The sequence below is a fragment of the Gossypium hirsutum genome, chromosome A08 (genome assembly GCF_007990345.1).
Source record: "Gossypium hirsutum isolate 1008001.06 chromosome A08, Gossypium_hirsutum_v2.1, whole genome shotgun sequence".
NCBI classification, from domain to species: domain Eukaryota; kingdom Viridiplantae; phylum Streptophyta; class Magnoliopsida; order Malvales; family Malvaceae; genus Gossypium; species Gossypium hirsutum.
This window is the reverse complement of record NC_053431.1, coordinates 97,507,999-97,529,992: the sequence shown is the minus strand read 5'-3', so window position 1 is coordinate 97,529,992 and position 21,994 is coordinate 97,507,999. Positions and strand designations below refer to the sequence as shown.

The window sequence follows — 21,994 nt, the reverse complement described above, 5'->3', positions numbered from 1 at the left end:
TTGGTAAAATGAACAATATGATGCTAAATTTAATTTTAAAATTTTCCAATTACAGGTTAACATATAAATCAATGATGATACCCAAAATTTTATGTCAAATATAAACCCTTCTAATAAAATCCTATACTACATATTAGTAGGTGGTCCAGGAAACTATTATTTCCCGGAACTACCCACTATTAATTCCATTCTATCTTTTCCCTTCATTTCTTTTAAAGTGTATATATATATGTATAAAAGCTCCCCCATTCTTCAAGTTTCAGAGCTAACTTTGTATAGCTTTCTCCCGCTGATTTTTTTTCATAACCAGTTAAACCTACTCTTTAATCAACTTCTAGCTATATGGATGGGAAAAGCATAGAGATGGATAAAGAAAGGCTGACGGCGGAAATGGCATTCAAAGACTTCTCCTCCGCCATCATCAATATCCGTCGAAGATTGCCTGATTTCCTTCAATCCGTTAAGCTTAAGTACGTTAAGTTAGGCTTAGGCTATGGTTATTCATGTAACCACGCCACCCTTCTTATTCTACCACTTATGTTCGCCACTTTGGTTCAGTTATCCTGTCTAAAACCTGACAGGTTTTACGATTTATGGACTATTAATCAAGCTTTTCGGCTTCAGAGCATTGATGCCACTACAAGACTAGCTGCTTCATTAATCCCATTCTTCCTATGTGGTCTCTACTTTTCGAAGCGGACCATGCCCGTTTATCTCGTCGATTTCGCCTGTTACAAATCCCAAGATGATCGTAAACTGTCAGTTGACTCGTTCCTCAAGATGACTGAAGAAACCGGAGCTTTCACCGACGACACGCTTCAGTTTCAAAGAAAGATAGCAACCCGGTCCGGTTTAGGCGATGAGACGTATTTTCCAAGAGGTATAACATCTAGACCGCCGAACCTGTGCATGGAAGAGGCTCGGTCTGAAACCGAAGCTGTTATGTTTGGAGCACTGGACTCCCTTTTTGAGAAAACCGGTGTTAGGCCAAAGGATATTGACATCCTCATCGTGAATTCCTGTTTATTTAACCCCACACCATCTCTCTCAGCCATGGTAATCAACCATTACAAGCTACGTACAGATATCAAGAGCTACAATCTGGGTGGAATGGGGTGCAGTGCAGGGCTTATATCCGTGGAGCTAGCTAAAAACCTCCTTCGAGCCAATCCTAACACGTATGCCGTGGTGGTGAGTACCGAAAACATTACCCAAAATTGGTATTTCGGGAACGACCGCTCCATGTTGCTATGCAATTGCATATTCCGCATGGGTGGAGCCGCTGTGCTTTTGTCGAACAAGCCACGGGACAAGGCTTGTTCCAAGTACCAGCTCCTTCACTTGGTTCGGACCCATAAAGGTGCCGACGATAAACATTACAACTGCGTTTACCAAAGAGAAGATGACGAAGGAACTGTTGGGGTTTCATTGGGTCGGGAACTGATGGCGGTAGCTGGGGATGCATTGAAAACCAATATTACTACCCTAGGTCCCCTGGTTTTGCCATTCACAGAGCAGTTGAAGTTCTTTGTTAGTCTTGTTCGAAAGAAGGTTTTGAAAGCCAGGGTCAAGCCTTACATACCTGATTTTAAGCTAGCTTTCGAGCATTTTTGTATCCATGCAGGTGGAAGGGCGGTTTTGGATGAAATACAGAAGAATTTGGAGCTAACAGATTGGCATATGGAGCCATCAAGAATGACTTTACATAGATTTGGAAACACCTCGAGCAGCTCACTGTGGTATGAGTTGGCATACACGGAGGCCAAGGGTCGGATCTCGGGTGGTGACCGAGTGTGGCAGATTGCATTCGGGTCGGGGTTCAAGTGTAACAGCGCAGTTTGGAGAGCTCTTAGATCTACTCCCATGAGTGAGTCAAGGTGTAACCCATGGAAGGATGAAATGGATAAGTACCCGGTCAAGCTTGATATCTCCATCTCCAAGTAGTATATAAGAAGTGACCCAAGCTTAAGATGTTAGCTTCCTTCTTTACTCTTTTACTTGTAAGAAAAATCGAATCTGATTATCGGCTTGCAGCAAGGTGTAATAACGTTGGATTTGCTAAATGATTCTCTTTAAATTTTTGTTTGATTGCAATTATTGGAATAACTAGACATATTGTTTTGTAGACTATTTGTCATAGTATTTTGTCTTGTAAATTATTTTAACGAAGAAAATGATAGTTCTATGATAACCTAAACCTAATTTACGTAAGAAGAGACCTAAATGATAATTACATAATTTATTTAGAATGACAAGTGTGAGGAAGGTATACATTATGTTTACCGTCCTTACAAAATAAATGATAGATTTCGCTTGGTGCTATGCAGATTTAACACACACATCTTCAGTTTGGTTGGAGGTTGAGGAATTCCTTTTTAGTGTAATAACATGCTATCCATTAGGCTAATTTCCCAAGCAACCCCAAAAATGTGCAATGCGCCCATAGCAGTTAAACTCGATCCCATTAGAGAAAAAAAAAAGATTTTTTAATTTCAAGTTAATTAATTTAATCTATTCAAATTATTTATTTTTAAGAATATGCTTTTTCGAGTTAAATTTATAATTCAAGTAAAAATATGGTGTAAATATATCTTAGATCCTTGTCAAATTTTAAAAATAGCAAATTAATATTTTTCAAAAAATTCAAAATAACTTTAAAATTTTTAACTAATTTTTTTCCCTTTCTATAAAAAATTCAAAAAATTAAAAATTATATAAAAATGTTGAAATTTTAAAATTTTAAAAAATCCAAAATGATAAAATTGAGTCCTTAAACAAGCAAATTACCAAATCAAATTTATCATACTAAATTATCTTGTTTTCTATTATTTTGTTTTGAAAAAGTTTTCAAATGTATATTATCTCAAAATTCATGTACTCTAGTTTGGAAGTCAAATTGCCAACAAGATTTTAATTTATCATGTTTAATTTTTTTAATTTAACTCGAATAAATTTATTTGATTTGACTTAAATTTTCCTCTCACTCTCAATTAAAAAATAAAATCGAGTTAACTCGATAAAATAACTCGACTTGCTTGATATTTTTCACTCGAATCCATTCAGTTGAACACTTACCCTTAAATATCATCATTCTAGTACATACAAATATACAAAGCAGCTATTTTTTGTGAAGTTATAATAGTTCCAATACAACCAATTATTAACAAGTATTAAACTTAATAACAAAATTTGGAGAACTCATGTATTTACGCAGAGTGTAACTCAAATTCAAAATTCCCCGTGCCTCAACCTTAGAACCAAGATTTCATTACAAAACAAGTATTATTAAGTTATTATTATGTGTATATATTTGATGCAGTATCCGTTTTGTAATTCTAAGTTATGAATGAAACAAAACTTGAAAGGTTAAATATAAATAAAATAACTCAATTGTTGTGTTTATCTTATTCGCTAGTAATGTGCAACATCATTGCATTAAATATAAATATTATAATATTAAATCTAAAAAAAACACGTATGGGAAGACAGTTAAATGTCTATTTAAGGTTTTGATGAATCCATAAACGACCATGATGTTAGATCTGCAAAACATAATGGAAAGGTGGTTTTATTTTCAGTTGCTCCTCATTGGTAAAGTTTCTTTTTTATAACAGGGATAGACAACTACAGTGAGTTTCCTGTTTGAAGTACTTAGGAATTGATCTTTAGCTGCTCAAACTTTTTTTTTTTTTTTAAAGTCTAACTTGTTTCTTTTAAGACATACACAAAAAAGGTAAAGCAGATGTCAAAAGAAAAACAAAAGTAAAGGCTTAAGTTTACCCAAAACCAACTTAGCTATCCAAGAAATAAAGTGGAAGTAATCTTGGATTAAAAAAAAAAAACTACTTTTCGTCTTCAACAATCATTAGTCTTTTAAATGGTAAAACGGATATAAAAAAAAAACCTTCAACGATCTCTTTCTTCTACTCTTGATAAATATATATATAGGGATTAAATTGATTGTTTTTAAATTCTTGAATTTAAAAAAAATCATGATGAAAAGCATGAATCATTTCAACTTTGAGAATTTAGAATTCAGAATTGAATTTGAATTTGAAGTTGAAGTTGAAAAAAAAATGCAAAAATGTATCTTTCATAATTATTTTTCAAATCAATGGATTGGTCGGATGTTTTATTTAGTACTAAAATTGAAATTCCTATAGTATAATAAATTCATGTTTTGATAGCTTTTAGATATTGAATCACTCATGCATTTCATTTCTAAAATTTAGATGAGAAATAAAATACAAATCCAGCACAAGTAAAATGGTTTCAAAAATGGAAAATTATTGTGTTTCACATGAGAAATCAGCTCAGGGGCAGTAAAAGGATGATCCCAGTTAAGGTTTTTATGGACCAAAACGACCTAACATTGTCTCAGGTGCTTTCCATAAAAGATCTTCAGTAAATCACTGCAAGAAAAATAGAACATCTGTACTTCACCCTGCATTTATGCCACAAATTAAGGGTTCAACCATCAATGTCTTGAAAGAATTAAAATAGCCTTTTATTTCTAAAATACTAGTATTTAGAACCGGCAAATCTTTTTAACAAAAAAAAAAAAGGAAACCGTATATTTACTGGTTATAGCCTAGTCAAAGAGAAAAATACATAAATAAAACTTCAAGGTAATGGAAAGTGCGGAGGAGGTGGGCAAAGCTTTAAACCCGACCTGCTTTTTCTCAGCAATAGACACCAGGCACTGCCTTAAAGCATTCACCAACCTCTTTTCTCTCTTCTCCTTCCACATCTTTTCAACCCTCCTTCCTATAAATATTTACCTCTACACCAATTAAAGCTTTAGGATCGGTGCGTCATATTATCTTCATTTACGTTATTTTTCTGTATCTACACTCGTTATATCCCAGAATTAAGGTACTTTCTTTTGTCTCACTTTCTGCTTTTTATTATACTTAGTATATAGATCAGATCATGAACAATGCTTTGGACTTTGGTTTAGCTTGGCATAGATGTAAAGCATTAAAAGTAACCACGCTTCTACATTTTAGTTTTACCATGTGGAGAAAATAGTTGCTTTTTTTGTTGATCTTTGTGTTCTACATAACAAAGGTACTGTAAAGTTTTATAATATACTCATAAGCATAAACCCCTAATTTATGCAACATGGTGGACTGAATTTGATTGCAACATGGTGGACTGAATTTGATTGAATGTTGATGCATTTTATTCTATTCTGGAAAAAATAAAATAAAAAGGATGAGTGAATCGACTGAAGCTCCACGCCCCCGTCTAAATGAGAGGATCCTATCGGCTATGTCAAAGAGATCGGTAGCTGCACATCCATGGCATGATCTTGATATTGGTACCACCTATCCAATCACTGAATAATCAGATTCCATGTTTCTACGCTTACATTAATCAAACTGGAGAACTTACATATTGCAATATATGTTGTGTGCAGGATCTGAAGCTCCAACCGTTTTCAATTGTGTAAGCCTTTATTGACTGGACATGGAAATGGAGAAGTTTCCATGCATGCACTACTAATTGTTCGGTTGTTGGATTCCTTGTTCAACCGTACAGGTTGTGGAGATATCAAAAGGCAGTAAGGTGAAATATGAACTTGACAAAAAGACCGGAATGATTAAGGTACCTTTAGACATGCTGGTGAGGCATATACCTCGCAGGATAAGGCAAGGCTTTTCCCTTTCTTGTATTGATGAGTTTAAATGAATCTCAGGTTGATCGGATTTTGTATTCCTCAGTAGTCTATCCTCACAATTATGGTTTCATCCCTCGCACGCTATGCGAAGACAATGATCCCATGGATTGTTTGGTTATCATGCAGGTGAACCGCCTTATCTCATTTTCTTCTCTCCATCTCCACCTTATATGTTGATGGACTATTTATGTCATATGTTCGAATAGGAGCCAGTTCTTCCTGGATGTTTTCTGCGAGCCAGAGCCCTTGGACTGATGCCCATGATTGACCAGGTATTTCATTGAAGTTCAAAGAAGCTAACCTTTTCAGACTTCTTCCCTCGAATTTGTGTCATTAACTGCTTCATTGTTGTCACTCAGGGGGAGAAAGATGATAAGATCATTGCAGTTTGTGCAGATGATCCAGAATACAAACATTTTACCGATATCAAATATCTTCCCCCTCATCGCCTTACCGAGATCCGCCGTTTCTTTGAAGATTGTATCCTTTTCCAACTTAAACCATACAACAGTTTTGTTTGCTTAATGAAACAACATTACATCTTACTTCCCAATGTCAGGAAATACTGATTTCCTAACCATTTCACAGACAAGAAAAATGAGAACAAGGAGGTTGCAGTCAATGATATTTTACCTGTAAACACAGCTATTGAAGCCATCCAGTATTCAATGTATGCCTCTTCCTTAAAAGAATACCATCATAGAAGGGAATTCCTATGTCTAAAATCTGATGGACAGTCCCCTTGCTCTACAATTATTAGTCAGTGTTGTTCTTTTTGGTTCTATATCTGATTAAGGGTTTCATGTTGCTATGGCAGGGACCTTTACAACGAGTACATTATACAAACACTCAAGCAATAGGCTCAAAAAAGGCTATTTTCCATTCATTCATGGAGGGAAACTGCATCATACTAAATAAAAGCATCTTATCGACCGCAGTTGAATGAGAATGATAGCCCCATTGATTACATTTCTTTTTGTAGTTTCAAATGATTATTATCAACATCATTATAATTATTTTCATTGCTCATTGGATTAAAATCTCTTGTGAAAAGAAATGATAAAAAAGAATGTATAAGTTTTTACTAGAACTAGAAAAATATCAAATTCTCTTACACATTTGCTGCTTACTACGACTCTTCCTTGGAATTCGAAGGAGTTTTCAACCCATATTTGGAGAAGACCCCTGTTAGCTGTGCCTTTTCCTTAATCTTTAACCTGCACAAAAATGATAAAAACAACTTTTAATTTCAAAGCATATTAGGGAAAGAACACTTTATCAATGCGTTATTAATGATGCAGAGAAGTACCACTTCGCAGATCCTGGAATATCGAGCTTTTGAACCTTTTGCTCTTTCGTAACTTTTTGTTGGTTTTGTTTAGCAACTACCTTTTTCTTATTATTAGACCTAACTCTTTCTAGCTTTTGACCTTTTTGTTCTTTTGGAACTCTTTGCTGTTTCCCTCTTGCAAGTAGCTTTTGCTCAAGAGCCCTAATTCGTTCCAGCGGAGTTGAGGCGATCGAATCAGCAGCTGCACGCTTAAACCTCGGTTCCATGATATCAGCAGTACTTGCCTCTGCTTCACTAATAGCATTAAGATTGTTCCTACCTTCTCCTACTTCTACTTCATCAAACTCATCATCTTGGTCATCAAATTCATCAGATACAAGTTCATCATCCAGATCATCCAGTTCATCAGATACAAGCTCATCATCATGGTTGTCAACTTCATCAGATACACTTTCCAATGATAAATCTGAGGAAGAGTTCTTCATATCGAAATTAGGATTCAGACCATCTACAAAGTGAGAAATTGCCACTTCATCTGTGATGGATCCATTGTCCCACAATTCTTCATGAGCAGGACTGTGCGAAAGTGAATTTATCATCTCACATTTTATTTGCTTCTGAATCCTACCAAAGGTGAGATTATGTCCAGAGAAATTTTGCACAAACCTACAGAAAGAAAGACACTAATTCAGTTCTTAATCTACAAACAATAAAGATATGCCACCTGAACCAAGATGCAGTATTGCATAAGAAAACTTATTGGATGTTATATTGTGGGTGATTTTGCCAGTTCTTAATCTTATTGCATGAATATCATATAATGCGGTAGCTTCTCTTACACAAAATTATAAATTGACAACTATTAAAGTTTGCAATACAATCTCGTAGCACACCATACCTAATTGCATCCACCTCATGCTTAAATTCAACGAAGGCAAAACCTTTGCAAACAGGGTCTTTAGTCTTCTTATTCCCAGAAACAGCTGGAGATATATTAATTATTCCAGAAACCCCATCGAAAGCAGCTTTCAAATCCCTGTGAATATTCTTTTTCTTAGGAAGATTGCCCACTCTCACACGAATTCCACTTAGAACAGTTTCAGCTATTGCAAAATAAACAAAAAAATCCATAAAAATCAGAGTGAAATGAGAACCCCTTTCAACAAATTTGCTAATAAAGTAGGAAAGGCCCAACCTTCCTTGTTTTGCTGATCATCTTTCTTGGAACCAGGCTTGACAGGATTGTTTTTAAGGTTGTTGACATTAACCGTTTGTGCTTGTCTGCTTTGCTCTATTTCTTCAAGCAGTTTTTCTTCAATAGAAGTATCGTACACTTTCCCTTCACCGAACCCACGGGGCTTGTTCTCGAGCCACTTCTTCATTTTACCAAGCGGAAGAAACATGGCCTCATCGCCGTCCTCATCGTCGGCGTCGAATTCATCATCAAAATCAATGAATTCGTCGCCGTCGTCGTCCTCGTCAGAACCATCCATTTCGAAGAGGGTAGTGCCACCGCTGCCTTTTCTTCCTTTGTTAAAAGCAGAAGCCCGCAATCTATTGAAATCTATATTAGGGAAAACAGAAAGAGAAGGGAAATGGGCTGATTGGGAAAGTGGAAGCAAAGAAGAAGCGAGAAAGATAGTGGCTGTGTTCTCCGAGATACGAACGTGGGAGCTTCTGCTGCTGCTGCCGCCATTGGCAAAGTGAAGAGAAGTAAAGAGAAACGTCGAACTAGAAAATGAAGACATTCCCATGGTCTTCATCATCCTCCAGAGTTCTACTTTATCTATCTACTTGTACTCCTCCAATCCAATATATCCCTCTCTTAGAGAGCTTACATGGATATTATCTTGTTACTGGACTTCTTTTTCTTTTCCAAAATCATCATTTACTGGACTTGAATATTTTGATAAAAAGACTTTTCCAGTCCCTCTTAATTTTGATATTCGAAAAAATTAGTCCTTTAAAAAAATCAAAACAATTTAATCTCCTCAATTTTAAAAATGAGTAAATAAGGATAATTAATGACACCAATAATGTTTTCCGTCAATTTTACATAAATTTAACTGGTACAATAATAAATTTAATTCTCATAATTTACACACTCTATCAATTTGGTCATAATTTAACAAATTTAACATGCAATATTTTTATAAATGTTGAGACTAAATTTGTTGAACATTTTAGAATCAAGATCAAATTAATAACATACGTAAACATCAAAGGCTAAATTTTTTATTATACCAATCAAAATTATACACAATTGACTAAAAAATTTGCGTCGTGATCTCACTTTTAAAATTAACAAGGATTAAATCACTCTAATTTTTTAAGAGGGATTGTAGAGGTCTTTTTACCAATATTTGTAGGTAAACTATCTCAAGTTGTCTCCCTATTAGTAAGTTTACACTTTAGTCAACTTTAAAGAGTTATAAAAAAGATCACTGAATTATTTGAAAGTTTTCATTTAAATTACTACATTGTTAAGTTTTTTTTTCTTGAAGCCTAATTCACAATCTCCAAACAATAGTTTGACGATCAATATGCTAATTAGTAGAATAACATGCTTGGAATCCAAGTCAATTTGGTAATTGATATTAGAGATTAGAAGGGAAGAAAGCCAATTAGATGGTATTTCATAAATTCACGACATTCAAAATTATTTTATAAAGAAATTAAATTGTAGAAGAAAAGTGGAGAATGAGAGCTTTCTATGGATAATAGTTCCAAAATATTTTTCCAGTAATTTAAATAAAATTTTTTAAATATTTTAATAATTATTTTATAATTTTCTAAAATTTAAAATTATGTAAGTAAAATATAAATTTAATAATTATTTTTTAAATGTAGGGGTGAGCATTCGATCGAGTCGAGTCGAGTCAGAAAATTTTAAGTTTGTCGAGTTGACGAATCCTATTTTAGCAACCGAACTCACTTTGAATTTTTTTCGAATCGGATCAAATCGAGTCAAAAACTTTCGAGTCGAGTTAACTAATCCTATTATTTGTACTCAATATTGCGCTTACATGAACCGATTATTTAACTAGAAAACGAAGTATAAAATTATTTAACAATATAAACAATATAATGGTTTTACCTTTTAACTTAATTAATAAACATTTATTAAAACAACATAATTTTACCTTTTAATTTAATGGTTTTGACTTTTAACTTTAAAAAAGATAAACATTTATCAAAATGACATAATTTTACTTTTTCTTATTCAGATTTTCGGATAACTCAAATTGTGTAATTCACATTCGAGTTAAACCGAAAAACTTTTTTTTATTCGAGTTGACCCAAGTAACTTGATTAACTCAAATAACTCGAACTATTTAATTCAAAATTTTAAATCGAATCGAATTTTACTCATCAGTAGTTAATCCAATATTTTGTTATCAGCCTAAATTAGCCCCAAACCATAGCTTTTATGACTGGTTAAAAAGTTTTTTTTTTCTAGAAGTTATTAAACAATTAATTTTCTTTTCTTTTACCCAAAAAGTAAACTACATCAGGTGTAATTTGATGGGTCAGCTGTTATGTTTTTATTTTTCTTGATGAAGGTGTTACAGGTTTAGATAATTTTTGAATTAAATTAATTTTTTTAAAGAACAAATAAATTAAGATAAAATTGATAACTCATAAGAAAAAAGAACAATTTAAGAATTGAAATATAATTTAAGAGCAATTTACTAATAAAACCATTATTACTTTATATGACTTTTAATAGATTAAATCGTAATTATTTATTAAAATATTTTGATATATTAGATAATTATATTTTAATACAAAATTAAATACTTTAATTACACATTTGTCACAAATAAATTAAATTATTATGTATAGGCACAAAAATGACATTCTCATTTGTAGTAAATATTGCATTGGGTAGTAAATAAGAAAAAAAATGTATCCTACGATGACAATTTAATAAAATAAACATTCTATCAATCAAATAACAAAATCTTACCTTTCAGTGTAATAAATTAAAGAGAATAATATGACATACCTAATGCCCATACGGAAATGACCTCTTGAATTCAATCTTCAAATATGACAAAGTTCTGAATCATTGGTTATAAAGGTAAATTTGTGGTGCAAACAAAGTTCATTTTCACTCTTAATTCTAAATATACAACAAGAAAAGTTGCATGACTAGGAAAATAGTCTCTCAAAAAACTTCATGCAGCAAGTTGGGATGGAAGAACCAAATCTTCTCCTTACACAGATTAGAAAGTGAAGTCAGCAGGAAAAAGAGTTAGGTTAGAGCACCGCACTTACATCATGTACTTATTTACTTCTCACTTTGGAATACATGCATAACCTAGGGCAGCAAATATAAATTGTGAAGATATTATGTATGGATTCATCATTAAGACTATGGGTCCTCAAACTCAAAAAGAACTAGTTCAAGAAGTAGGTAGCCCTATCAGCTATACAAGGAAAAGGAAGGTGATACATGCTTCATCTGTGGGAATCAGATAAGGGATTTGTCATGTTAAAATATTATCTAATACCTAAGCTTGGCTTCAACATTCAATTTAGTACCTGAATTTTCTTTTGTCTTAATTTAATACTCGAGTTTGGCTTCAATATTCAATTTAGTTACCTAGACCAAAGCACCCAATGAATATTTGACTCGTGTATAGGTAATTAATTTGGATACACAAAAAAAGCTCAAGTACCAAATTGAACATTGAAGCCAAAATTAGGTACTTAGTTGGGACAAAAAGAAAGCTAAAGTATCAAATTGGAAAAACTCAAGTATCAAAGTGAACGTTGAAGCGAAACTCAGATACCAAATTGAGACAAAAAAACTTAAGTATAAAATTGAACATTGAAGCCAAATTTAGCTACCAAATAGTATATTAACCCTAAAATATATGACTAGTACCAAGTGGTACTGAATTTAAATCATAAATGACAGAAATAAACAATACTACACCTAAAAGTGCATTGACAAAATAAACTGGGGATTAGTTAGATTTATGGTTGAATGAAGGCTTATATATGCACATGAAGAAACCTTTTTTTATCACAGTCAGCTAACTCATTCAAATGCATCTGCAGTCTCATATATCTGTAGCTATGTTCAGCTGTTTTCCTCTTACCGGTAGATTCCATAATAATAGGAAGATTAACAGCAGTGGCATGTTGTTTTACATCTATAGCCTGCAAAAGGGATCAAGCTGGATAGCTAAAAGCTAATAACATAAACCTGAGCATTTCATTTTGACAACATCTTTCTTTAATGCAGGTTGATTCCCTTACCTCGTCTTGGAAGGCTATTTTTCTGCAAAACTTTCCCCGTTTATTGATTCTTTTTGGATCATCTTCTTGCTCTCCTAATTTTTTATAGTAAGGGTTGTGGAATCTTGTAGCACGAACAATTCCGTGTGGATCAACAACTGACTCAACATCAGGGATATCCATTTCCCCGGATTCATTATTGAGTGATACCATCCTGTCCCTTCCATGGGGATCTTGCTTTACAGAACTTGAAGTCACATTTGGTGCATTAACCATTGCTAATGCTTGGTGTTTCTTTGAACCACCATGTTCATCAAGCATCATTGAATTGCTTACCGCCTGCTCATACAGCTGACATAAATGAAGCAACAGGCAACTAATTAAGCATCCCAAAACACAACTTACAAAGCAATTTAGAGGAAGCTTGGAATGGTAAACGATTAATGGATGAGAATAGTAAAAAGGATAGAAAATATATATATTTTTTATCAGTAGGCTTGGTAGGAAAGATGATAAATAAAAAGAAAAAATAATTCTGTTTCCATCTATTGATTGGCAAGTTGAAAACTGAGAGAAAGAAATGAAGATTATAAAAAAAATTCTTAATGTTGTGAACAAGTACGCTTGACTTACATCGATGTTGTATTAGGCAGGCTTGGCTTGTATCTCTCTCATTTTCTCTCTTATTTTTCCTTAATGCTGTAAATAAGTCCACTTGATTTATATATCTCTCATTTTTTTTTCTCCTCTTGTTATTTAAATTTAGAATTATTTCTTTTTATTTATTGTGATGAAAAATAACAAATTTTCCTAATTTTTTTATCACCATTTTTCTTGCCTACAAAACAAACTCAAAATTATTTTCGTTCTACATTTCCACACTCTCCTCATGCTCCCACTGTTCCACATAAACAAACACCCTAAAAAAGCCAAAACTGCAGCAAAACTTTTTGCAGAACCCTAAAACATAGGTTAATCCACAAATTAATACATAACAGGAGAATCGTAAGAATTTGAAGTGTAAATCATTCTCAGCCCACCATGTTTTTATGTAGGAAGGCAAAGAGAAATGATTCCCTTTCTCTTCATTTCTTTTCCCATCCTTCACTCCTTTGGTACATTTGGTTGAAAGAAAAGGTGAAAAAATGGAAGAGTACGATGAAAAAAGAGGAGGGAAGACAAATGTTTGGTACAAAAGAAAATGAGAAGAAAAAAAAATAGAAAATATGATTTTTCATCTTAATGGAATGAAAAGATGAAAGAAGATGAACAAGCGTTAACCATACAATTTTTTTAAAAAATTGCTATTTTTCGTTCTTCTCATTTTTCATTTCTACCAAGTAATGAATAGAAAGAAAATCACTTTTCTTTCCATTTAATCATGTTTTCTACAAATGAAAAGAAAAAATATATTCTCTTTCTATTTTCTTTCCATCTTATCAAGCAAGAGCTTTAGTTCCATCAATAATAGAGCAAGACTGTAGTAATTCACATTCAAGTGCTAGCACAGTAGAAGTTCATTTTCGAAACGGGAATGCATTTTCATCGTTAGTTAAGCTGGTCAATCAAGCTTTTCTTTTTAAAACATCAATAAACACCAGACCAGCATAACAACGAGATGCACTGCCCATCTTGCTTGCATAAGATAGTACTCTAATTATTATAATACAAAATTTTATTTCAATTATTTTACCATTGGTTGGCATTCTTCATTTTCAATGGCTCCGCATAGTACCACAGCTTCACGGCGTGATCTTTTCCTAGAGGGCTCTCCAGGGCAGGTCACACTCGTACCAACTAAGGCGAAATTGCGGCACTCGTTTCCAAGATTAAGTTCATCAGGATTGATTTCATCATCATCCACTAAATATCCAATCCATGACTCATCATCATTCTCTTCCTTAGACAGGTGTGGAAGCCCATCACAGTAACTGGTAAAGTCCGGCGGCTGCTGCTGCTCATCCATCTCCAACTCATGCTCTCTGTCTCGTTCTTTCAAGGTGTCAAGCATCTCATCAGGATTAAACATGGTTGAGTTCTGAATCATACAGAAACAAGAATGGTTATGAATACTTTTATCAGTCCAAAGAAATGACTTGAGAGAACTTTGCATAAGGCATCTTACATCAGGAATCTCCTCCTCTGCAACCAGACTTGGCTGACAACTTTCACTACTTGAAGCATTGGCCGTTTCATCTTCTTTTTTCTTCAATTTACAGAGAAAAATGCCCTCCTGCATGGGTGGAAGGCCAAAACAATTTCAGCCTTAAACACTGAATTTCAGAAATATACATAACAAATGTTTTTATTTTTTTTTTCTCTTTTGCACATCCTCAGGATTATCAATCAATCATATACTCTAAAGACTTAAGGTTTTCCTCCAATGTAAATAAATTAAGAGCAGTGATCAAGTTGTTAAATTTAACAAGTTTGCACTTCAATTGAACCACCTTACTTTCTACCGAATTTCCGAAGCAATTTTAACTAATCAACACTTAAACAACAATCACGATCCTATAGCCTTATTCCATTTAACACACAGAAAGATGATGGAAGTCTAGAAATAAAATACGCAGAAAAGGAACATACTCTGTTATCAAGAAGAGTAGAGGTGAAAGTATACTCGTGGATGACCCAAGGCGTCCACTTTGCATTAGGGGTACGACCCTCATAAAAAACCAAAGATTTCTTGGCAGCACACCCTTTTTTCCCCTTTACCTTCCGAGGCTTTCCCGTCACTTTCCAGAACCCTTTATCCGTTGTCCTCTTCACCCGTTTGTTGTCTCCTCGCCGGGAAAAGAAATACCACACTTGATCAGCTGATTGTATTTCAGACCAACCTTCGATCAAACAAAAAAAAAAGAATTCCCCCCAGGGTTATGATTAACACAGTGGTAGAATTTTTTTCAAGTAAAAAAAAAACAAAAAAAAAACTTTAGTTCTTACCCGGTAGTTCCCAAGGATCTTTGTTGAAAAGAGAATCGACCTCTTTTATAGCTTGGACGAGAGAATCACGGTCGAGGATTTTGTTCCATAGGTAATGGTCCACCAGTTCTTTGTCAGTTGGGTGGAATCTGTATCCCACTATGTGGCTGTTATCATCGATGTTACTCATGTCATTAAATAATAGAGGGAGGGGATCAAAAGGCAGCAGAGAGGGCCGGCGATTGAGAGAAACGAGAAGGGAAAGTGAAGGTTAAAGCTGTTTCAGATTTTTTTTTGCCTTTCTGAATAATAATAATAACATGATCAATAAACAGACAACAGTAGTAGGTTCTTATTTTACTGTGACTTCCTTACCAGAGAAGTTTTAGGGAAAAAGGACAGATTCAATGATGGGTCCCACATTGGTGCCACGCTGGCATGTTTGGTCATTATCATTATATCCAGCGCATTGGATATCAACGTTCCAAGTTTCTAATTTGATCCCCCTATCACTATTTGTAATCTTTCAAAAAAAATGCTTCTTATTTACGCTGTATATAAGTTAAAATAGTGATTTAATTGCGGATAAAATATTAAAATTATATATTAATTTTAATTTAATATGTAATTTAATATATAAACTTTGATTTGGAATAATTATAAATATGAAATTTTTATTATAGTTCAAATGTATATATGAAACTTTTATTTTAATTCAACCATACATATTTTTAAAAAATAAAAATATTAATTTAATTTATTTTATATTAAATAAGTATAATTATTTGAGTATGTAATATATAATGGTAAATTAAATAAATATGCTTTTTTTTTTAAATTTAAGTAAGTAGGTCATTTTTTAAATTTTTCGAGATAAGTCGTTTTTAGGTGAAAATACGCCTTGTAAGACGTGTTTTCATTTCTCTCTTCTAAAAACGCATCTTACAAGACATATTTTCACTACCACGAATGCATTTTCAGGGTAAAGATAATTCCCCCCTCAATAGTCACAATTCTAAAGGCTACACCCCAACAACCATATTTTTTCCTATATAAACTCCTTTAAATTTCATTATTTTCAATTCAAACTTATTCTCTCAATTCTCAACTCACTCAATAATTTCGCTTTAAATCTTTCTATAAATCCTATTTTCTTCGATTTTATTTTATTCTTTATAATTTGTAAAATGAAAAATAAAATTATTACTTTGGATGACAAGCACATCTTCAATGTCCAATTACAAATGGTAAGAAAATATTATTTAATTATTTAATTTTAATTAGTTAATTATTATGTTGTTTACATTATTAATTTTTTATGTTTATATACTTAAGCCAAAGATTGAATTTTGAAGACATACATACACAATATATGTGGCTTGCATGCTCGGGGGGAGGGGACTAAATTGGATCCCCTACTTATCAGTGCTTTGGTGGAAAGATGAAGACCCGAGATACATACATTCCATCTTCCTTGCAGTGAGTGTACAATTACATTCGAGGACATTGGTTTACAATTGGTTTACCGATTGATGGAAAGTCATTATAGGTCTAATGGCGGGTGTCGATTAGAGTGCAACATGCAAGCAACTACTAGGGAAGGTGCCAAACAAGTTTAGGGGTATCTGGATCGAGATGGGATGGTTGGAGGACAACTTCAAACATATAGAGGCCTTCGTGAGTGATGTTGAAAAAGTACAATTCGCGCGTGCATTTATCTTGAGGTTGATTAGGGGTCTAGTTATTCTAGATAAATCTCGAAATATGGTACATTTAAGGTAACTATTACTACTATTCGACTTGAAAGAAGTGAGACAACCTAATTGGGGATCAGAAAAAGTTAAAATTGCTAGTTGCATGCTCCTTCTTTAATTGTGAGCATGGTATCAACTACCATTTTTACGACCCCGAGTGGCCCCCTTATGAAGTCTCACTCGTAATTTGGTTAAATTCATTTGATAATATCATTATCCTAATATTTATTTCATTATTGTAAATTTGAAATAAGATATTATTTGAATAGGTGGAATAATCGTACGAGACACACAAGTATATCGACCAAGCTCGAGGATATCTGGTTAGTGTTAGATCAACAATCCAAAAAGGAAGTTAGTTTATGAAATTTAAAGTTGTATAATTTTACTTCAGCATTTTAAATTAAATATTAGGCATATGCTAAAATTTATAAATTCGTAGTACAATATGTATGGATGTCATATGCCAATTAAAGAATTTAAGAATGCATCCCGCTGAATTTTTGGCCAATCGCAACATCTGGCACGTCAAAATGCCATTGATCATTTTTGCAACGAGTGTACACAACGTATGATCTTGATGACCTGCAGAATATCAACTTGGGGGGAGACTTGATAAGTGATATTCACGACAGGTTTTAAAGATTTATGAATGAATCATTCTTGAGACTAACTTATTATCACGATTAAGGCAAGTGTACCTGTCGAACAGTAGTATAGTTCAACAAGACCGGATTGTGGAACCCAAAAGAACCACGAGTACTAGTATTTACTTCCTTTTTATTATCTAGCCTAAAAATTAAGAGGTTTGGTTATCTAAACTAATTACTAAACTAAGAATGCACAGAAAGAAAATTTGGGAAAATACTTTTGGGAAAATTAGATTAATTAAGACAATACCTAAGGAAAAATCCACCTAGACTTCACTTGTTATTTGACTCTGAATCAGACGATTTATTCATTTGACTTGATCTGTAGAAATCCCTAAGTTATATTATTATGTCTCTCGAGACTAATAACGTCTAACCCTAGGTTGAATAATTGAAATCTCTTTCTAATTAACACCCTAGAATTGCATTAACTCGATCTATGGATTCCCTTATTAGGTTTCACCCTAATCCAGAAAAATCTTGTCACCCTATCTCTAGGCGCACAATCAACTCCGCTTAATTATGACAATTTACTCTTAGACATGGTCTATTCCTCCTCTGAATAAGAGCATTAACTTGAATCAATATCCTGGAATATTAAAACAAGAATTAAGAACACATAATTAAGAACAAGTCAAATATTTATCATACAATTCAGATAATAATAACAAGATCTGTCTTAGGTTTCATTCCCCTTAGGTATTTAGGGGGTTTAGTTTATACTTATAAAAGAAAACATCTCAAAAGCATAAAGATAACAAAACATAAGAAAACCCAAAACTCCTGAAGGAACTTAAAGGGAGATTTTCAGTCTTGATGATGAATCCGGCTTCTGAGATGGATCAATCGGCTTTCATTGAGTAATTTATTGCTTCCTACTCTGCCTCCTCCTTCTAAATGCCTCCTCAGGTGTTTAAATAGGCTTTAGAATGCCTAAAATCCCTCCAAATTGGCCTTTTCTGAATAGGGTTATACTTGGGCTCGGCAGGGACACGCTCGTGTGCGATTACTCCAGCCCATGGTCAAGGCTGTTGAATAGGCACGAGCGTGTAGTCTACCCATGTAAGTCGTGCTTCAATCCTGCCAAAGAGACACGGCTGTGTGACACACCCGTGTAAGGAAGTCCAAGCTGTGTTGATTTCCCATGTGGGTCCATTTTCTCTGTTTTTGACCCGTTTCTCGCTCTTTTTACTCTCCTATACTCACCTAAGTATAAAACATGAAATTAAAGAATTAGGAGCATCGAATTCACCAAATCTAAGGAGAAATCATCCATAAATGTGCTAAGCATGGGATAAAAATATGTATAAATTACGATTTATCAAATACCCCCACACTTAAGCGTTTGCTTGTTCTCAAGCAAAATCCTCAACTCACAATCAAAATAAATTCTTTTCAATTTATAATCCCTATCAATAATATCTCAAAATAATCCATAAGTATTCATACATTGAAAATTCAACTAAAAGTACATCAAAGTTTCAAACATTCCAAGTTGAGTATTTTATCATAAAAACATAGGTGTCTCCCCTTATCTAAGTGATTACCTTTGATCAAAATATCACAGAGTTTAACATCCTCACTAAAGATTCACTCAAATTACTCAAGGTGTTTAAGGACATCAATTAAAGCACTCATTAGTTAATATGAAAAGCTATTGCCATAGGCTTGCTTGAAAATCAAATCTCCACCACTATATATTGAGCTAATACATCAATCAAAAAGGTCTTTTAGAGGGTTGTAACGTGGCTTTGGTTAGGGGATGTGGTCATAAGCTGAAAGAAGAGGTTAGAATCGAGATTGAATTGAAAAATTACCTAGCTAGAAAAATAACTAGTCATCAGTTGAGTACAAGTGAGCTTCTTCTTAGAATATGGAATTAACATTCAAGCTCAAAAATGGCGAATTACTATTAATATGTATGTAAGTATATATATTTTAAGAATAAGTCAAATATTTAGAAGAGCAAAACATAGCTAAGCAATTAGTTTAAATCAAATCTCGACAAAAATAGGGATCAAATTAGGGGATTTCAACAATAATGGGTTATGGGTTAATATTGAGGGTAAATCAATTAATGGCTTATTAGGCTCAAAAGGGGTTCACTAAGGGTTAATTATGGAGGTAGGCTTTTGTGGAGTGAGTGGGTTAAACCTAAGTGCCTTTATCATCTTGACATATTAACTCAAATGATGCATAATCAAGCAAGTTCTAGAAAAAAAATCAAAACTGACGCACTCATAATGAAAGTGAGCATGAAAGAAATAAAATATGTTCTAAAGGCTTAAGATCTCACAAAAATTATGGCTTTTTGATGTTTAAACTTGTGAATTTCAACCTAAGATAATACCTAAACTTAGGGAAACAACCTAAAAGTTTTTAATTCTTCAAAAATCAACTTATCATGCTTGATTCCCTAACGTCTTAAAGTTTAAACAATCAAAGTATAAATGCCTATGTTTTAATTCAAGACATATCAATAAAAATCATAAATTAATTAAAATTCATTCTAATAGTGATATGAGTGATTCACGTGAGAATAAGACACAATTCAGAGATTTCTAATGATGATATAAAAGACCCCCCACACCTAAGATGTACGTTACCCTCAATGTACAAAGATAGATATATTCAAAAAGATAAATATATAATCATAAGATAGGGAGAGAAGTGAAACTTCCTGAATGATGAATGAACTCCTTGAATTGGAGTTATGGAGAATAATCAGCCAAGGCAATGATGAGAGTGGAGGAGGATACTCCGGCGGTGGTAGAGGTTCATTAGTCCATAAGTCCTGCGCCAAAAGAATATTATATTTGGTGGTAGCTATGGTCGTGGTCGAGCAGGACATGGCAATCGTGGAGAACCTTTCCTAGTGGAGTTTTTGGTTTCTATGCGATGATGAGCTTTGAAGCTCTTTATAATGTGACAGAATCAAGAACTTTTTAGGGAATATAATGAAATAGCCAAAACTATAAATTATTCAATAAAAATTATAAAAACTAAAATTAAAATAATATTAAAGAAAAATGAAATAAAAAGTACTTAATTAAGATAAATAAAGATAAAAGTGAAAATAAAAATAAAAAATAAAAAGTTTTTAAACATCGTCATCGCCGGATGGTTTGCGAGGTGGTGGTGGCGATGAGATGTGGAAGTGCTGACAAATCTGATGTAGAGTCGCATCAATGTGATCAAAGCACTGAAAACATTGCTGCTCAAATTGTGTAAGGCGCTTAGAGATGTCAGAATATGAAGCCGCCGCATGAACTGGACAATGGATGGGTAGTGGCTGAGATGGTGGGTTCTCATGACGTGGAGGGACATCATCAGTAATGTCCTCTGGGTCCTCCTCCTCGATGGACTGGATGAGGCAGTATTGAGGAGGGTAGGTGTCACGTTGTTTCTCGATCATCTTCATACTTAGCATGCTCGAGATGCCCTGTGGGGACATTTGGCCGATGAAAGTGAGGGAGGATGATTGTGCTGCTGTGTTGAGGAGCCCGAAGTGTCGAGCCAGTCGAGTCACATAGGGCCCGATAGGGATGGCCCCTCTCTTATGTCACTCCGTCTGATGGCGGATGGCGAGGGCGATGAAGTAAAAAAGGTTGAGGACATGCTCGTTCGCCATGCTCTATAAGAAATAGGCGTCGTGGGTGGTGATAACGCCAGTGCTCTCTAGTCGTCTCGTTAGAGTGTAGGCCAAGATGGCGTATAGGTATCGCAGGGATGGGGCGAAGGCCGTTGCCTTAGAGGGGCTAGGATCATAGGTGGCCGAGGTAGGGACGAGGTCCCTCCAGCATTTTGAGGGGGAGTAGTGGATGTGGCAGTGGAGGGTGTCGAGTTCATTATCGTCCATGAACTTATCCTGTACAGCCCTAGTGCAATCTCGAACTCAGGTGCGCTCAACTGGCTTACTAGACCACCAAGGCGGAACTGGACCGTTTTAGGATCGTCTAAGTTTGTCATGACGGTCTGAAGATGGAACATCGAGTAGAGTTCCAATGTAAACTCGAGATATGTCGGCTCGACGATATCAAAGAAGAGCCCCCACGGGTCAGTCGTCAAGAGAGCTCGGACCGTGTCAGCCAATTAAATCTGTTTAAGTGTGTCTCAGTCAATGCAGCAGTCCACACCTAGGGGTCGGGCTCGTAATATCTGATATAATTCCTCCTGAGGTCCCAAGGGAACCTGGAGGAACGGGTGCCTAATATTCGCAGTAGGACCTGAGGATGGCGCTGCTCCTTTCCTCTTCTTCGAGACAAGAACAACGGTCTTCTTACCACATGAGGATGACATTGTACGTGTATTGAAAAGTCGAAGTTCAACCAATATGTCCCAAAGATAGCATGGAAAAATAAAACTAATTAGGAATATTTCATGAGACTCGCGTACTAAATGAAGAGAACAAAACTAAAATAACTAAAACAATTATATAAAG

At 34.3% G+C, this 21,994-nt stretch overlaps 4 protein-coding genes and 1 long non-coding RNA gene across 7 annotated transcripts; 2 read left to right on the top strand and 3 right to left on the bottom strand.

Annotated features, from left to right (window-relative positions):
• Positions 1-280: 280 nt before the first annotated feature.
• On the top strand, positions 281-2,079 carry LOC107917594 (3-ketoacyl-CoA synthase 1). Its single transcript, XM_016846917.2, has one exon. It carries the CDS (start codon positions 343-345, stop codon positions 1,942-1,944), a length of 1,602 nt encoding a protein of 533 aa, XP_016702406.2. The 5' UTR covers positions 281-342; the 3' UTR covers positions 1,945-2,079.
• Positions 2,080-4,697: 2,618 nt separating this feature from the next.
• On the top strand, positions 4,698-6,623 carry LOC107916892 (soluble inorganic pyrophosphatase 1). Its single transcript, XM_016846263.2, has 9 exons — positions 4,698-4,875; positions 5,217-5,323; positions 5,423-5,451; positions 5,545-5,610; positions 5,702-5,809; positions 5,890-5,955; positions 6,043-6,163; positions 6,272-6,353; positions 6,501-6,623. Exons 2-9 carry the CDS (start codon positions 5,218-5,220, stop codon positions 6,541-6,543), a joined length of 621 nt encoding a protein of 206 aa, XP_016701752.1. The 5' UTR covers positions 4,698-4,875; position 5,217; the 3' UTR covers positions 6,544-6,623.
• On the bottom strand, positions 4,913-5,747 carry LOC121204466 (uncharacterized). The gene is made up of 3 exons (XR_005899388.1): positions 5,615-5,747; positions 5,398-5,527; positions 4,913-5,330 (listed from the first exon to the last, which is right to left on the bottom strand). It is a non-coding gene; the product is annotated as an uncharacterized lncRNA (long non-coding RNA).
• Positions 6,543-8,859, bottom strand: LOC107916891 (uncharacterized). The gene is made up of 4 exons (XM_016846261.2): positions 8,170-8,859; positions 7,873-8,077; positions 6,993-7,640; positions 6,543-6,900 (listed from the first exon to the last, which is right to left on the bottom strand). Exons 1-4 carry the CDS (start codon positions 8,738-8,740, stop codon positions 6,813-6,815), a joined length of 1,512 nt encoding a protein of 503 aa, XP_016701750.1. The 5' UTR covers positions 8,741-8,859; the 3' UTR covers positions 6,543-6,812.
• A 2,134-nt stretch (positions 8,860-10,993) lies between these two features.
• Positions 10,994-15,470, bottom strand: LOC107914873 (NAC domain-containing protein 69). Of its 3 annotated transcripts, XM_016843920.2 has the most exons (7): positions 15,171-15,470; positions 14,814-15,064; positions 14,350-14,457; positions 13,918-14,262; positions 12,246-12,575; positions 12,086-12,146; positions 10,994-11,193 (listed from the first exon to the last, which is right to left on the bottom strand). In XM_016843920.2, exons 1-7 carry the CDS (start codon positions 15,337-15,339, stop codon positions 11,156-11,158), a joined length of 1,302 nt encoding a protein of 433 aa, XP_016699409.2. In that variant the 5' UTR covers positions 15,340-15,470; the 3' UTR covers positions 10,994-11,155. The 3 variants fall into 3 exon arrangements, with proteins under 3 accessions (XP_016699409.2, XP_040930225.1, XP_040930224.1); XM_041074291.1 differs by having other exon boundaries at positions 10,994-12,163; XM_041074290.1 differs by having other exon boundaries at positions 10,994-12,146.
• Positions 15,471-21,994: the final 6,524 nt, after the last annotated feature.

Bases quoted from the DNA above. Each gene is read 5' to 3' on its own strand.
- LOC107917594 (XM_016846917.2), top strand. From the start codon at position 343: ATGGATGGGAAAAGCATAGAGATGGATAAAGAAAGGCTGACGGCGGAA.
- LOC107916892 (XM_016846263.2), top strand. From the start codon at position 5,218: ATGAGTGAATCGACTGAAGCTCCACGCCCCCGTCTAAATGAGAGGATC. The intron at 5,810-5,889 runs GTGAACCGCCTT...ATGTTCGAATAG, and splicing joins ATTGTTTGGTTATCATGCAG to GAGCCAGTTCTTCCTGGATG. The intron at 6,354-6,500 runs GTATGCCTCTTC...TTGCTATGGCAG, and splicing joins GAAGCCATCCAGTATTCAAT to GGACCTTTACAACGAGTACA.
- LOC107916891 (XM_016846261.2), bottom strand. From the start codon at position 8,740: ATGATGAAGACCATGGGAATGTCTTCATTTTCTAGTTCGACGTTTCTC. The intron at 8,078-8,169 runs GTTGGGCCTTTC...ATTTTGCAATAG, and splicing joins TGATCAGCAAAACAAGGAAG to CTGAAACTGTTCTAAGTGGA. The intron at 7,641-7,872 runs GTATGGTGTGCT...TTCTTTCTGTAG, and splicing joins CATGAGGTGGATGCAATTAG to GTTTGTGCAAAATTTCTCTG.
- LOC107914873 (XM_041074290.1), bottom strand. From the start codon at position 15,339: ATGAGTAACATCGATGATAACAGCCACATAGTGGGATACAGATTCCAC. The intron at 14,263-14,349 runs GTAAGATGCCTT...TGTATGATTCAG, and splicing joins CAGAGGAGGAGATTCCTGAT to AACTCAACCATGTTTAATCC. The intron at 12,147-12,245 runs GTAAGGGAATCA...TCCCTTTTGCAG, and splicing joins AAATAGCCTTCCAAGACGAG to GCTATAGATGTAAAACAACA.